This window comes from Muntiacus reevesi, chromosome 16, assembly GCF_963930625.1.
Source record: "Muntiacus reevesi chromosome 16, mMunRee1.1, whole genome shotgun sequence".
NCBI classification, from domain to species: Eukaryota; Metazoa; Chordata; class Mammalia; order Artiodactyla; family Cervidae; genus Muntiacus; species Muntiacus reevesi.
In genome coordinates, this window is record NC_089264.1 from 56248792 (window position 1) to 56264006 (window position 15215).

Consider the following 15215-nt stretch of genomic DNA (forward strand, 5'->3'; position numbering starts at 1 on the left):
GCGTCTTGACCTGCATACAGATTTCTGAGGGAGGCAGGTCAGGTGGTCTAGTATGCCCATCTCTTGAAGAATTTTCCACAGTTTGCTGCTGTGATCCACACAGTCAAAGGCTTTGGCATAGTCAGTTAAGCAGAAGTAGATGTTTTTCTGGAACTCTCTTGCTTTTTTTTTTTTTTTGTAGGTCTTCAAAGAACTGTTCAACTTCAGCTTCTTCAGCATTATTGGCCGAGGCAGAGACTTGGATTACTGTGATATTGAATGGTTTGATTGGAAATGAACAGAGATAGATTATTCTGTCATTTTTGAGATTGCATCCAAGTACTGCATTTCAGACTCTTTTGTTGACTATGAAGGCTACTCCATTTCTTCTAAGGGATTTTTGCCCACATTAGTAGATATAATATATAATATAATATAATTTGAGTTAAATTCACACATTCCAGTCCATTTTAGTTCACTGATTCCTAAAATGTTGATGTTCACTCTTGCCATCTCCTGTTTGGCCACTTTCAATTTGCCTTGATTCATGGACCTAACATTCCAGGTTCCTATGCAATATTGCTCTTTACAGCATTGGACTTTACTTCCATCACCAGTCACATCCACAACTGGGTAGTGTTTTTGCTTTGGCTCCATCTCTTCATTCTTTCTGGAGTTATTTCTCCACTGATCTCCAGTAGCATAAAGGGCGCCTACCAGCCTGGGGAGTTCACCTTCCAGTGTCCTATCTTTTTGCCTTTTCATACTGTTCACGGGGTTCTCAAGGCAAGAATACTGAAGTGGTTTGCCATTCCCTTCTCCAGTTTTTTCAGAACTCTCCACCATGACCCATCTGTCTTGGGTGGCCCTATATGGCACGGCTGATAGTTTCATTGAGTCAGACAAGGCTGTGGTCCATGTGATCAGATTGGATAGTTTTCTGTGACTGTGGTTTTTAGTCTGTCTGCCCTCTGATGGAGAAGGATAAGAGGCTTATGGAAGCTTCCTGATGGGAGACACTGACTGAGGGGGAAACTGGGTCTTGTTCTGATGGGCAGGGCCATGCTCAGTAATATATCAATATCAAATAAAATAAAATAAGTACCTGATATCAAAATCAGACATTGATTAAAATATAACATCAAATGATTTAATAACTACATCAGGGCCATTTGGGGATATGTAGATGACCTCCATTTTTATTCAATTAATCAGTATTTACTTACTAAGTTCACCTGCTATATTTCAGGCACATCATGACAGTACAAAGATGAAGATAAATCACCAATCCTTTCTCTTAGGGTACAAAAAGTCCTAACTAAAATCAGAGACCAAAATATAAGTAATTCGCCATATAAAAGTAAACTTTTATATCCCACTGCTGCACTGATAATGATTATCACTAATAAAAACAAGCACTAATATTTATTAAGTTCTTGGTATATGCCAGACACTGTTCTAAGGGCGCTTCAAAGATGTCTTCATTTAATCTTCAGAGCAGATCTATGCTAAAACATTACTAGCACTCCCACTTTACAGTTGAGAGGCTATGCAAACTGCCTACGTGGAACCCAGCAGAGATGTGAACTCAGGCAGTTGACTCAAGGGCCCGCCCCCTTAATGCTAAGTTAGTGAAGCATTAGGCCCACTGTCACACCATCTGATTTGGCTTTCTCTGTGTAAAAGAGACATGTACAAAGACATCCTGTCTTTGTACACATTAGGAATGAACCAAACTTTGCAAATGGCCATTCCATAGGACCCAGTCAGTGTCATACTCTATCAAGCCCCTATGAAATGTCATAAAGTTTCTTCTTTTTTTTTTATGGCCACACTGCATGGTCTGTGGGCTCTCAGTTCCCAGACCAGGGATTGAACCCAGGCCCACAGCAGTGAGTGTGTGGAGCCCCAATCACTGGGCTACCTGGGAAGTCCCAAGAGGTGTTTTCTCAATGGGGGTTCACAAGGGGCTCTGAAGAAATTCCAAAAGAATTCCCAAATATTCATTCTGAAGGGATGGCTTCTAATATTTGCTTAAAAAAGCCCCTCAATCTCACAGCTTTAGAGTCGAGTCACAACTAACACATTTTTCCAAGCACATCTAAATCAAAACGTCTATCCTTAGCACCCCATCATGGACAATCACCATACCGTCATCCTGACTCTAAAACCGAAGGTCGTCAAACGTGACTTGAAGGATGAAAAATGAACCCGACCCCGCAACAAGTCAGAAAACTCTAACCCAGTACACATCACATCACATGAAGGCACTCTAATGGGTTCTGTAGAGACACTCAGCAAGTAACACCGGACACTGAGCAAATGAGCAGCGAGCCTAGGAGACCTGGCAAGGATCCCCGGAGAGAAGAGCAGGGAGCCGGCCCAGCGCATGCGGTCAGTTTAAACTCCGAGCTCTCCGCCGGCCCTTACTGACACCAGCACTCAACAAGCAAAGGGGCTGGGACAGAACCACCTCAAACATTCACCATCAGGGGAACTGTTAAACCACGGAGCTTTAGGAGGGTGGAACAGCATGCTTAGCGCTTAAACTCAGCCTGAGGTAGAACACTGCTATGTCCTGTTATGGACTGATCTGCAAAATACATACTTTGGCAGAAAAAGCGAAACATTCATAAAATAATGTCAGTCATGTTTTAAACTTTTTACCATGGAAGATTTTAGGCACACAAAACTAGAACATAATAATAAAGCCTTATGTACCCACGTTTAGCAAGGATTAGCTTATGGACAAAATGTCATACACGTGTTATTTCAATAAGAATATATTACACTATATATTATTCTATGATACTCTAGTATGTATCTCGACAAGGTAAAGACTCTTTAAAACTATTATGAAATGGGGGGGAAATTTTAAAGCTTATTATAAATGTGGGTATACGCCTAAAATGACTCCTGAAAAAAAAATACTTTAAAAAAAAAGTAGTGGTTTTCATTGGAAAAAAGGCCAACAGAGTGAAGAACAGGGGAGACTTTACCTAAAACATTTCAGTAAGATTTGAAGTGCAACTACAACAGGGAGCGCTGTGCTCAAAAGAGCCCCAGAAAGGCTGCCGTGGCCTGAGGAAGGCAGTGTGGCCTCAGCGGAGGACGCTGGACACACGAGGTCAAGTCTGAACTGAGATACTCAAGGAGTCGTTTATACAGATTCAGAGGCTAGCAGGCGACAGTTTCCATCGGCTACAGGATATGAATTCTCAAAATGTAAAAAGTAATAGAGAGCTGTGAACTCAGTGACATTACTAAACATAATTATAATTCCAATAATGTGCAGGCCCAGACATTTATGAGATGAAATGGGCTCATCTCAACCTCCCTACTGCCATATACCCAGCAACAGGAAGCTGATGAAATCTATCATGTAAAGCACTGTGATTTTAAAGGGCACTCGAAAAAACCTTTTTTTTTTCTTTTTTTAAACGAGGTAATGTCTTATTTTCTCCTTCTCTTTTCCTATCTGTAGTCCGTGTAATTTCTCTGCCTTACAGGTTGGGAAAATGTCATTTCCTTCCCTGGTGGCTCTATCTGTAGCATCTGTATCACATTAACACAGCCCTGGGAACCACGAGATGCAGGGTTAGGGGAAAGAAAGAAGCCTTTGTGAGCGCTTGTTTACAGTGAATTCAGAGACAATTCAGTTCTCCAATCTTTTAACCTTATGATCAGTAAAAAGGGGACTATGAGAAGACAAGACAAAAAGTGGCTCAGTTTTAGGACCCTGCTCATTTCTATGACAATTTTCAGTTCTGTGAAAAATCCAAAGATGTTACAAATATAGACAAAAGTCAAGAGAGTCTGGTCTCAACTAGACTAGTTAAAATCCAAAACTTCTGAAAATATATTAAAAGAAACACCACTTTCTCACTTTCAAATATCACTTGCACAAGGTTAATAACATATTTCCCAGTAAAGGTCAAAAAGGAAATGTCTTTAATGAATAGACTTTCAACTTCTTAAACTTTAAACTTTTCATTAGCTTGAGCATAAACACGTTTTCCTGAGAACTTTAAAAATGGTTGTTCTCTTTCTCAGGTTGCATCCACCCCTGGCAACTGTCTTATTATTTTCCTTACAAAACCCATTGTTTCGAGACAGTATGTAGAAATGGTTCACCTAACCACTGGCAGTACAATTTCCAAATAAGTGATGTTTTACTATATTTAACACCAGGGACTTATTTCTTTTATAAAAATGCTTCCCAGGACAAACAACTTATGTATGAATCAAAATGAAAAGGCTGAGTACTTTTCACATAAATAGCCCAATTTTTCCCTAAGAGGCTCAAGTTCTTCTCCACCTGCAAATGAAAATTTGGGGGGAGGGGGGTCACTGCAGAGATTAATTCCAGCAAGAAGGGAAAGTGCCACCGCAGGCTACACCTCTCCCGGGTACCTGTCTCGTCCGGGGAGCTGGGGGAGGCGCTGTCTTGGGACAGAGTGGTCCAGCTGGACTCCTCATCGCTTGGCGCCAGGTTCTGGATCCGGTGGAGTGCACAGTCGGTTTTGGCCCCCGTTTTAGGATGATCCTTCTTGGTCTCTGGGCTGGATGATACTGTGGCTGTGTGGCCCTCCTCGGGGCTAGGCTGGGGCTTGTTTGGTTTCTGCAGCAGCACGCCGCCGTTCCCGACAGTGGGGGAGGCCTGGCCGGCCTGGGCCTTCTCTCCCACAGCCCCAGGCTGGTTGCCCACGTTCTGCTCCAGCTCCCTGGTGGAGGTCTCTAGGTCTGCATAGTAGTTCAGGAAGCTCTTGGTTCTCCGGGGCTGGGAGGGTAAAATCTCACAGTCCGGGGAATCCCGAGGGTGGGGCTCTTTACCCTCTAACTTCTCAGAAGTGATGTTGATGACCGCGGTGGGGCTGACGTTCCTGTTGGGGTCCTGCTGCCCTTGTTCTGCGGCCTTCCGGAGCTGGTTCTCCCCATTTTTCACCAGTTTGATGTTGGCAGAGCCATTTCCCAGCAGGGGCTGTGCGGCTGGATCCGAGAGGCCCATGGCCGCCTGGATGTTAGTTAGTGCATATTTTTTCCTGCATTTGGGGGGTGTGCTATTCTTGGTTTCTGCGTGTTTTATTTCGGCGTTCAATAGTTCATTGTGGGAGGACCGGAGATTGAGGGTGTTTGGTGGTGTGACTGGGCTGTTCCGATTCGTGACGTCTGTGGTTCCGCTGCTGGCCATAAACACTGCCAAAGTGTCTACACCTGAGTCAGCTGGGAAGAAAGAAGAAAGCTGGTCATTAGATGCCTGGCATGATCAAATGACTTAGCATGCAGGCTGAGCAAACATTTCTATACAGAAAATTGAAAGAATCAATGCTTCCACTGCAGTTTTCTAGAACTGACCCATCTTCCTCCCTCTTTTCACCATGTGCTCATACATTAACCAGGAGCAAATAAAAGGCTTAATGTGGATACACAAAAGCCAATTTATAGTAAAGCGTGGTGGTCTGAGGTTTCAAATTTTACTTAGAATTAAAATGTATCTCTCTTTTGAATTCATATAAAAGCACTTTCTTCCCACAGCTGGTCTTCATTTTTTTCACAACCTCGAAAATCATCTGCTTTCTAAACATTTACACCACATTTCTATTTTATCGTTACCTCAGGCAACAAAAAGGTTGCTCAGAAAGCCTCTAGGGCTCCAGCATTCTTAATTAACCTGAAAGGTCACTGTTCAGTAAGGCACCATGCATCCAAGGTAATTTTTCTCCACCATATTTAGAATTCATGTTCTCAATGCCAGGAAAAACCAAACCCGCATTAGAGTTTGATAATGTCTTGTGAAAAAATTTCTCACCTGGGCTTACTGTGTGCACTAACCATGAATTTTGGAGAAATGGCTTAATTACTCAAGAACATACAGATAAAACAATTTACAATAATGCAGCGTTGGGCCCGAGGCTACAGACGTGTTAGAGCCCCCAAAGGAGTCTGAATATATTCCACTGAATTAAAACACAGGCTCAGCAGTTTGCAGGCACCACGTGCCCTTGCAGAACTGCTGGGAAACTGTCTAGCAGTTGCATTTATCTCAAATGCTGTTCACACCATCAGTGATTTGTTCCATGTGTCTCTTGCTAGGAAGACAGAAAGATTCCTCAAATTAGAGAGGAACAAACTTCATCAGGGGGAATTCCTGAAGTTTCAGATTTCTCAGCCTGTGAGGAATGACTTCTTCCTTATCTGATCCCTTGCCCTCCAGAGACCTCCAAGGGCTCTGTATCGGCAGTAGACAAACCACAGCACAGCTCCTAACATTCCTGAAATTGTACTGTGACAACCCCCTCCTTCTCCATCGAGCAAAACAGGGGCCTCTGCAGGGGAGGAAGGTAAGAATGTTCTCCAGTTTGGGAGCTTAGCAATATCCCTTTCCACGGTCCAACACTCAGGATGGGATATTTTAGGAAAGAGTCCCCACTAGAGCCTTGGGTGCTTCTCTGAAACTAGGCAACATCTGTACCCTCCAAGCCTTGTCCATATTTACAACGAATGACCATGTGGCCCACAGGGATAGCTAAGGCTGCAGTCCAAAGGATTCCTGCTTACCCACACCTACCCCAGCACTGGCGCTTCACTGAGGCTTTAGGGTCTAGGATCTTTTAAACAATACTGACAACTACACTTTTAAAAAATTATTTCTGCTGCTTTGGCTAGTACTACCATTTTACAGAAAACATGTTTTAATATATAATTTAACCTCACTCCAGAGCAGCATTTGGTATGAAAAGGCTCCACCTTGAACCCACATAAAGTTTTCCCTGAGACAGAATACCCATAACATAGGACAGGAGAGAAAATTATATTTAGATTCGGGTACTTGGAGTGACATTTTTATGAGAAAGCTGGCGATCTGCTGGCTTTTAAAAAGGTGTGACAAAAAAAATTTCTATGAGGTTGTTTTATGATGTTAGATACTATATTCTAGCAATGTTATTAGGGAGAAATTTTTATTTACTTTGTTTATAACTATAAACACTTTCACAAAGAATGCCATCAAAAATTTTGGGTGATTTAATACTTAAGTAGCTTTTATATCTTGGATGTGACAGATAAAACCTTTGAGCCATGTTTTCACCAGCCTTTTGGATCCTACCACCCCTTCTATGCCCACTGTAACTCTCCTGCTTGCTAGAAATCACAAACGCAAAATTTAGGAGGGTTAAGTTAGAAAAACAGGACCAAAAATAGCTCTGTAGATGCTGTTTTTATAGATCAAAGCCTGAACACAATTTGAGTGTGTTTTAAATACTAAATGATAGTATCATCTGGAAGCAAAATAAAAGGTTCAGATCTAGAACTAAGGCAGTCAGTTAACCCTACGAAGTACACAGTTGTCCCTAGATGTTAACACATCAGCCAGCAAGTCCTTTGGGCTCACAGGGTCCTGAAGCAGGTAGAGATTAGCAACTTCCTAGAAGGGCCAAGGCAGCAGAAAGGAGGCTCCCAAAAGTGAGGAGGCAGTGCCCATGAGGATGACTGAACAGAACTCAGGTCAAAGACACGAGGTACAAGCCTGGTCCATGCTAATTCCTAGTTGAGTGATCCAGGACATCAAACTCTCAGTCTCCTGGTCTGAAAAATGGGGACAATAATAGTACTTGGCTGTTGTAAGGATTAAAACATGAAATGGTGCTAGGAGGTTAGCACAGGGCATAAACAATAAATATGAGTGACCTTCAGCCTTTTAATCCAAGTGACAGAGCATAAAGCTGTCTGCTGTCGGGCCCCTAGATTAATCAGGCATTTGATCTGAGTTGTAAAAATGGTCTTGCTGCGGAGACACAGCGGGCACACAGACTAACAAGAAGGGGTAAAGAAGCCGAGTTCAGAGGAGTTTAATCACAGAAGAAAACCCTCAGATGTAAGAGAAAGGAGGTATGTGATTCTCTTTTTAAAGGAAAGAAAATCTTATAATGTCTTTTTAAATCTTCTAAAATTTAGCTATTTTCTTTACGGTCAAAAAAGCCTACGGGTTAAGTCCAATCTCCTTGACATAACAGAATAGTTGCTTAAACTCTTCATTTCTTACCAGGGTAATACTTAATAGTATCTATACATCCCTGAGCTTTGCTGAGGACTGAGAGAGACAGCCGTCAAGCACTGAACCTAATGCCTGGCGTCCTGCAAGAGGCCAACACCCATTAGGGAGGACCATCCTCTCCCAGCTCCGTCCTGGACCACACTCTCGGCCTCTGACCAGCACACCTCCAGCCATCACATACCGAGGACGTTCCCGCCTGGTGCTGTGACTGGGAATTCAGAAACCAAGACACTCAAGGTCCCGTCTGCTAAGTGCCTTCAGCCTCAGACACACAGACAGAGTGACAGAAAGCAGTCAGGGTCCAAAGGGGCAAGTGATCCTCCCACTTCACCCTGCAGAGGATCTGATACCATCTGGGGAGTCTGAGCAAATCAAGACGTGAGAGGAGAGCTGGTAAAGAGAGAGGGGGAGGGATCGGGCAGAGAGTCCTGTAAGACCTGCTCCGAGAGATGGACTGGACCCTGAAGCAGAGAGGATTATCAAGCACTTCAACAGCCGCAAGAGGAATGAATGAGGCTCGCATGTGTGTGTGTGTGTGAGGGTTGTGTTCTTTGCTTTCCTCCAACATAGTCTGCAAGATGGAGATGACTCTGATAAAAGGCAATACGGAAGCAATGAAAATCTGGCATTAAAACATCAGCGGTTGTCAGGGACAGAGCGTGTCTCCCTAGCTAGAGAGCGAGGCGGACTCCATCTTCACGTTCTTCCATCTGGCGTTAGCGACTGACCTGGGGGGACAGCGCCCTGGCGTGCAGACCCGCTGGAAGGCCGCCGGACAGTCCAGGCAGGGGGCAGGGAGGACGCCCGTCAGCCTGAGCAGCACAGGGGACGCTACTCCGATGTGTGGTGACTGAAGTGGGAAGCAAAGCTAAGCAAGAGCGGATGTGTGAATGACCGCGGCACTGTGCCGGGCAGCGGAAGGTAACACGACGCTACAAACAACTCTGTTCCCATATGAGAAAAAGACAGGGAGGGGACGAGGGGGCCCGAGACACCCGGGTATGTGGAGCCACTCCCAGCAGCACAGTGCCGGCTCTGGTCGCTCAGCTCCTGACCAGGCTGGGCAGTGAGGGCTCCGTGAGCCTCCTGGATTCAGAGATGAGGCCGGAAAGGGCCAGGTGCAGTGAGTGATTACAAGGACTGCGGTGTCTCCTGTTAGATCAGCGTCAGGGGGATGGCAGAGTTGGGCAGGCAGTGACCTTTAAGGAGCTTCACTAGGAAATGAGCAGAAGGAGAAAGAATGGCTGGAGGATGATCTGGGGATATGGGAAGGAACTTTTGTGTTTTAAAGGGAGAGTCCAAGCCACGTTTCATTTTTTTACAGGCCGGGAAAGCTGAAGCCGGCACAGAGGGGAAGAGGGAGGGGCCACTGGGGGGACCCCGCAGAACAGATGTGGAAACGTCAGCCCTGTCCAAGACGTGGGGGGACGGGGGGGAGCGGGAGTCAGGACAGGGTCAGGCACATGGGTCACTGTGGAGACACAAATCCAAGGAGAAGCAAACCTGAGAACCTCAGTTTCTCCGTAAAGATAAAGTCTTTCCCTGAGGGAAGCAGTCTAGGGGGAACATGAGGAGAGGGACAAAGTTTCACAACAGTCACAACAGAGAAAAACAGAATAAGCAATTTTAAAATAAATAAACATATAAAAGAAGGCTGGTGGCACAAAAGCAGACACATAGCTCAATGGAACAGAATAGAGAGCCTAGAAACAAGCCTACACATACACGGTCAACTAGTCTATGACAAAGGGACCAAGAGCATACAGTGGGGAGAGGACAGGCCCTGCAATAAAGGTGTTGGGGAGAACTGGACCGCTACATGTGAAAGAAGGAAACTAGAACACTATCTTATATGATACACAAAAACGAACTCAAAATGGACTAAAGGTTTGAAATTAAGGCCCGGAGTCATAAAAGTCATCCAAGAAAATATAGCGGGGTGAGCCCCTTGACACAGATCCTGGCAGTGGTCTTTTACATTTGACACCAAAAGCAAAAATGAACAAGTGGGACTACATCAAAAAAGCTTTTGCTCAGAAAAACAAAAACTTATCAAGCAAATGAAAAGGCAACCTATGGAATGGGATTTTTAAATAGGGAAGAAATAGGCACAGAGACGGACGTGATTAAGGGGTCAGATGTGAACAGTGAGGAATGCACTCCAGGATCTCGTCTGGAGTGGGGGGCAGGAGATGGGGCCAGGAGGAGGGTGAAGAGCTGCGGGGCAAAGCTGAGGGGTCAGAGGTCCCTGACGGATAAGAAACAGGCGTGACAGGAACAAGGAACCGCTCCAATCCTAGCTGCATGCACACTTTGGGGAGCTCTTAAAAAGCACAGAAGCCTAGACTCCACCCCCAAAGACACTCCAGCAATCTGATTCAATTAGTCTTGAGGGCGGATGGGACCCAGGATAGTGCCATCACCTCCACATCCATTCATCATGCCGTTTTGAGCGTAACTCACAAAGATTCAACATCAATTCAAGAGGATGGATTCCTACAGCAGAGACAGGTATACGTTCAGAACTAAGAGCGTGCCAAGGGCTCGTGTTACCACCGCCGTCCCCCTCCTGCATGCACGGCGGACAAACATCTTCGACGGCCTGGCAAGTACTTCCTCTTATCTAGTAAAAGTTTCACAGTCTTTCTCAAGAATCAGCTGTCCTCCATGCTCACTCATTCACTTGACAGGTATTTTTTCAGGCACTAGTCACAGACACCATTCTAACTGTTGAAGAGACAGCCATGAACAAAACTGACAAAAATATTTGCCATCATGGAGCTTACATTCTAGAGATCCAGCCCCCGTGTTCAGGCAGAGATGACCCTACCCTTGATTCATGACTTCCCTGGCCCAAGCCCAGCCAATCAGAGTAGCAAATCCCCATGGCTATGGTGACTGATTCAAGGAAAAGCATGCCTTTGAACTGGAGTGCTGGAGAAGACTCTTGAGAGTCCCTTGCGCAGCAAGAAGGTCAAACCAGTCAATCCTAAAGAAAATCAACGCTGAATATTCACTAAGAACTGAAGCTGTAGTTGAAGCTCCAATACTTTGGCCACCTGACACGAAGAGCCTATTCACTAGAAAAGACCCGGATGCTAGGAAAGACTGAAGGCAAGAGGAGAAGGGGGCGACAGAGGATGGGATGGCTGGATGGCATCATCGGCTCAATGGACATAAATCTGAGCCAACTCTGGAAGGTAGTGGAGGACAGGGAAGCCTGGCATGCTGCAGTCCATGAAGCTGCAAAGAGATGGACACGACTGAGCAAGTGAACAACAATCCTAAGACTTATTCTGGAAAAGTGCTCTTTCCTCTTTTAGAGAAACAGATTTTCAGCTTAAGTTAATATAATGCACAAAGTATTTTTTATGAAGGCTAACCAAAATTAGATAAGCCAGGGTCACTTTAATTTCATGGCTAACAAAGCTTTCCTCAAACCCTGAGTCACAAAGATCCCAGCACTGAGATGCAACGTAACTCAGATGACATCCTAATATAAACCCATCCTCCCCGCTTCTCTTTGCTGAGACCTCTAGCCTCCTGTCGAAGAAAACTTGTCAGTAATGACAGGAAACGCGTCTCTTCAATAACCTACTGCTCTTCCCCTGCTCCTGTCACACGCTTACAAAATTGGAAATTGGCAAATGGGCCCAGGGAAGCCCGATGTCTGCCTAATTTCTACATGGGATTTTGCGTCTTCTTCATTTTTGTTTTCTGCTATACAATTTCATTTCCACTGAGGGGTTAACAGTAAAACTTCTACCCTGAGGAATGTTGCCTTTTGAACTAGACCTCAAAGTATTAAGGAAATGAAGTAAACTCAGATTTTTTTTTTTTTCTTTTAGGAAGGAGAGGCAAAATAAAGCTGGTTCCTGAAATTACTCATGAAAGTAAACTCTCAATGTGGCAAAAATGATAAGAAGTTCTCTATGAACAAAGAAGGCAAAGGTTATTGGGAAGCAGCTAGGGCTCCTGGGTCAGAGAGGTCACAGGATTAGAACCCTGGACGTTTTCAAACTGGGAGGACAACCTCACACAGTTGGTTCACGGGGCACCTTCCCCAGGCACTGACATGAAGGGGTGATTTCAACCTGCAGCTCTGACCCACCTAAGGGTCTCCCATGCCCTATTCAGCTAAACTGCCCGAGGGTTCACTCATTCAACAGCGCAAGTGAGTCTGAGGAAAGTCAAGAGAGACGGACCGAAAGCTTTCCCTTAAGAAACTGGCCGGACAGGGCAGTGGGAGGGGAAGTTACTAGCCAACCTCCCGATGTTAGAGCAGACAGAGGGGCTGACAAGCAGAAGGTGTTAGGGACGCGGAGAGAGGTGCAGGGAAGACACTCACGAAAGTAACAGCTGGGCTGGGTCTTGAAGGATACGCAAGTAGGACTCCACCAGTCACAAGGAAAAGCAAGGCTTACTCCAAGTAGGGGAAACCCAGGCATTCCAGCATCAAGCATGGCAGATGTAGTCACCTTGGGAAATTATACGCTTGTACCAAGCATATTTTCTTTGCTCAATTTCTAAGCTCTTTTCATCATTTCATCTTCTTTTAAATAATGTTTTTTTCCTGAAGATGACTGTATTTTTTTAAAATATAGCTTAGAGTTATACGGTGGAGTTTGATGAATATAATCAGTGGTCAAGCTGGTGTAGATGAAATAAAAAAAAAAGGTAAGCTAAAGTAAGGACACAGGTTTTCTTGAACAACTGACAAGTCAATCCCAAAAGAGGAAAAAAAACATTAAACAATGGCAGAATCCTTGGAACAGGATAATTGCCCGACTATGTCACAGGCTGAGACCTCCTCACCAGGGACTTCTGTGCTGAATGCTGAAGGCTCAGCAGGAATGTTCCAGGCACATAAGGTATATATTCTGGTTTTTTTTTTTTTTTTTTTTTAAGGCTCCCAGTAGTCACAGCTCCTCAGAGTCGGAAAACGAGACTGAAAACCAAGCCTTGTCCCAAGCGCCCCACCAGCTGCCATTGTATTTTCAGGTAAAAATGGCTGGGATGATACTCCACTGAAGTAAGAATACTGTTCGTTCTCCCTGTAAGACGTGTTATGTCCTACACCAAATGCAGGACAGCAGTAGCTGTTATTAAAAGCCATGCTGGATGATGGTTTCATTATCTCTTATATAACTACTAATGAATAAAGCAGTCTCACAACGGGAAATGTACATAATTGGTATGACAAAATATGGCAACAGTAAGAAATTTCTATAGGTTATTTGATTAGCTTATCTCTACTCAGAGGAAGTCAGAAAACACATCATTTATATATGTGCCAGCTTTATTCTTACATTTCCATATTGAGTCTATCTTACAGTGTAATAAAAGACTTTAAATACTAAAGAATTCCTAGAAGGAATTCATCTCAATACTTAACATGCATTTTCTAAAGGACATATGTATTTGTTTTGATTCTGCAAAATTAACATACTTATTCAAATATGTATTTACAAAGAAAATCTAAACTCTGTCCCTAAATTGGACCCTGAAAATTGCCTCTAAGTTCCTAATTTTCTTGTATGAATTTAGGTTTGTCACATTGTTTTTAGCCGTTTTTACTAAAAGGATATCTCCTGCCGGTCATCTACCTCTGTCGAGCTTAGTGTTTATTTTATTGTGTTTTATTTTAGCTCTCTGTGAAGATGGAACATTCAGTGTTATGTAAAGGAGAAAAGGACTGGGACATACTTGCTGAGTTTAACTTTTGAATTTAGAGACATTAACATCTTTTTGTGCATGGTTTGAATTTACTTACTTAAAAGCAATCTGCTGAGTGGTAGGTGTCCTAACAAAGAACCTACCCAGATCTGCCACTTGCAATTCTGTATTACGTTTAATTCAAAATGCCACTGCAATTGCTATTTTTATTATATTACTGTGAGGCTAAGAATTAAATTCATACCACATTGTATGTAGACTAGCATCCATTATGACACAAAGAAAGGGGCATACAATAAAATTAGGTTGGTATTCTTAAGGCCTGAAATTAATCAGCATTAGATTCAGGAAGAATACTGAACTGGGAGCCTATTACAGGCAAATCCCACAGTGCCTAAGAGGCTATTTATGGAGACTCAACACCAATGTCTCCTTTGTTCATATTTAACTGTTAACAGGCTATAATGTGCAACAGTAGATGGCAAAAGCTGACAGAGTCTTAATTTTCTGTTATAGTCAATTAAAATATTTTCACAATACAGTATTAGTAGGATCATGCAAATAATAGATGAATGCAGTTAAGTTCAATTAATTCTTCTTATTGTAAAGATCCACTTTTCTAGTACATTAGTGAAAAACAATAAAAAGCAAAAAACATGCTATTGTAGCAAATCATAATCTAACATTAAAACAATTATCCAGTGTATATATATGCTAAAGCTTTAATACTCAACTAGTACAATGCACTGAAACCTGTGAAAGTGTATCTGACCTGGAAGTTCTTCTGACATGGGTCTCTGGACGTCAGCAATGGTGCAGGAAATAGGTTATAGTTTGAAATCTGAAAAGAAGGATCATTTGAGAAATTAAAACCCCAAATAACAAAGAATTAAAGGAAAACATAGCATTGAAAATTCTTCTAAAAGCTGTTAAAAATATTAAACAAATCTTAACAATGTCCAGATTTGGTTTACTTAGAGTTGGTTAAACCACTTTTGACTAAAATTTGAATTCCTGCTTAATCACATTTATTTCTTAACCACAAACATTTCTTGAGATTTTTTTTCCATACCAGATTTAAGTTATCTTTCTCAACTTTCCAATGATTTTTTTCATTAAGAACACACAATTCAGAAGACAATAAGGAAAAACTGGCAAATTTCACCACAAAAAATTTTAAACCTTCTGGGGGTAAAACCTTAAGGGGATAAAAATGGCTATAAACACAACAAAGACAAAAAAAAAAAAAAAACCTGAAAAAAAATCATTGCAAATGAATTTATTTACAAAACAGAATCAGACTTGCAGACAAGGAAAACAAACTTATGGCTACTAAAGTGAGAAGGTCAGCGAGTCTGGGACTAACGGACACACAGGACTATATAGATTAGGAGTCTGGGACTAACGGACACACAGGACTATGTATAAAAGATAACCAACAGCACCTACTATACAGCACAGAGAACTATACTCAATATCTTGAAATCATCTATAATGGAAAAGAATC

The 15215-nt window shown here is 43.0% G+C and overlaps 1 protein-coding gene across 10 annotated transcripts in view; it reads right to left on the bottom strand.

Moving 5' to 3' along the window:
• APBB2 (amyloid beta precursor protein binding family B member 2) overlaps positions 1-15215 on the bottom strand; it is a 357434-nt gene that overhangs the window by 179101 nt on the left and 163118 nt on the right. For all 10 annotated transcript variants that reach the window (XM_065907600.1, XM_065907601.1, XM_065907606.1 and 7 more), the window contains 2 exons: positions 14481-14549; positions 4393-5202 (listed from right to left, as the gene is read on the bottom strand). In XM_065907600.1, the coding sequence (XP_065763672.1) occupies positions 4393-5202; positions 14481-14499 (829 nt within the window). In that variant the 5' untranslated portion in view covers positions 14500-14549. The remainder of the gene's footprint in view (positions 1-4392; positions 5203-14480; positions 14550-15215) is intronic.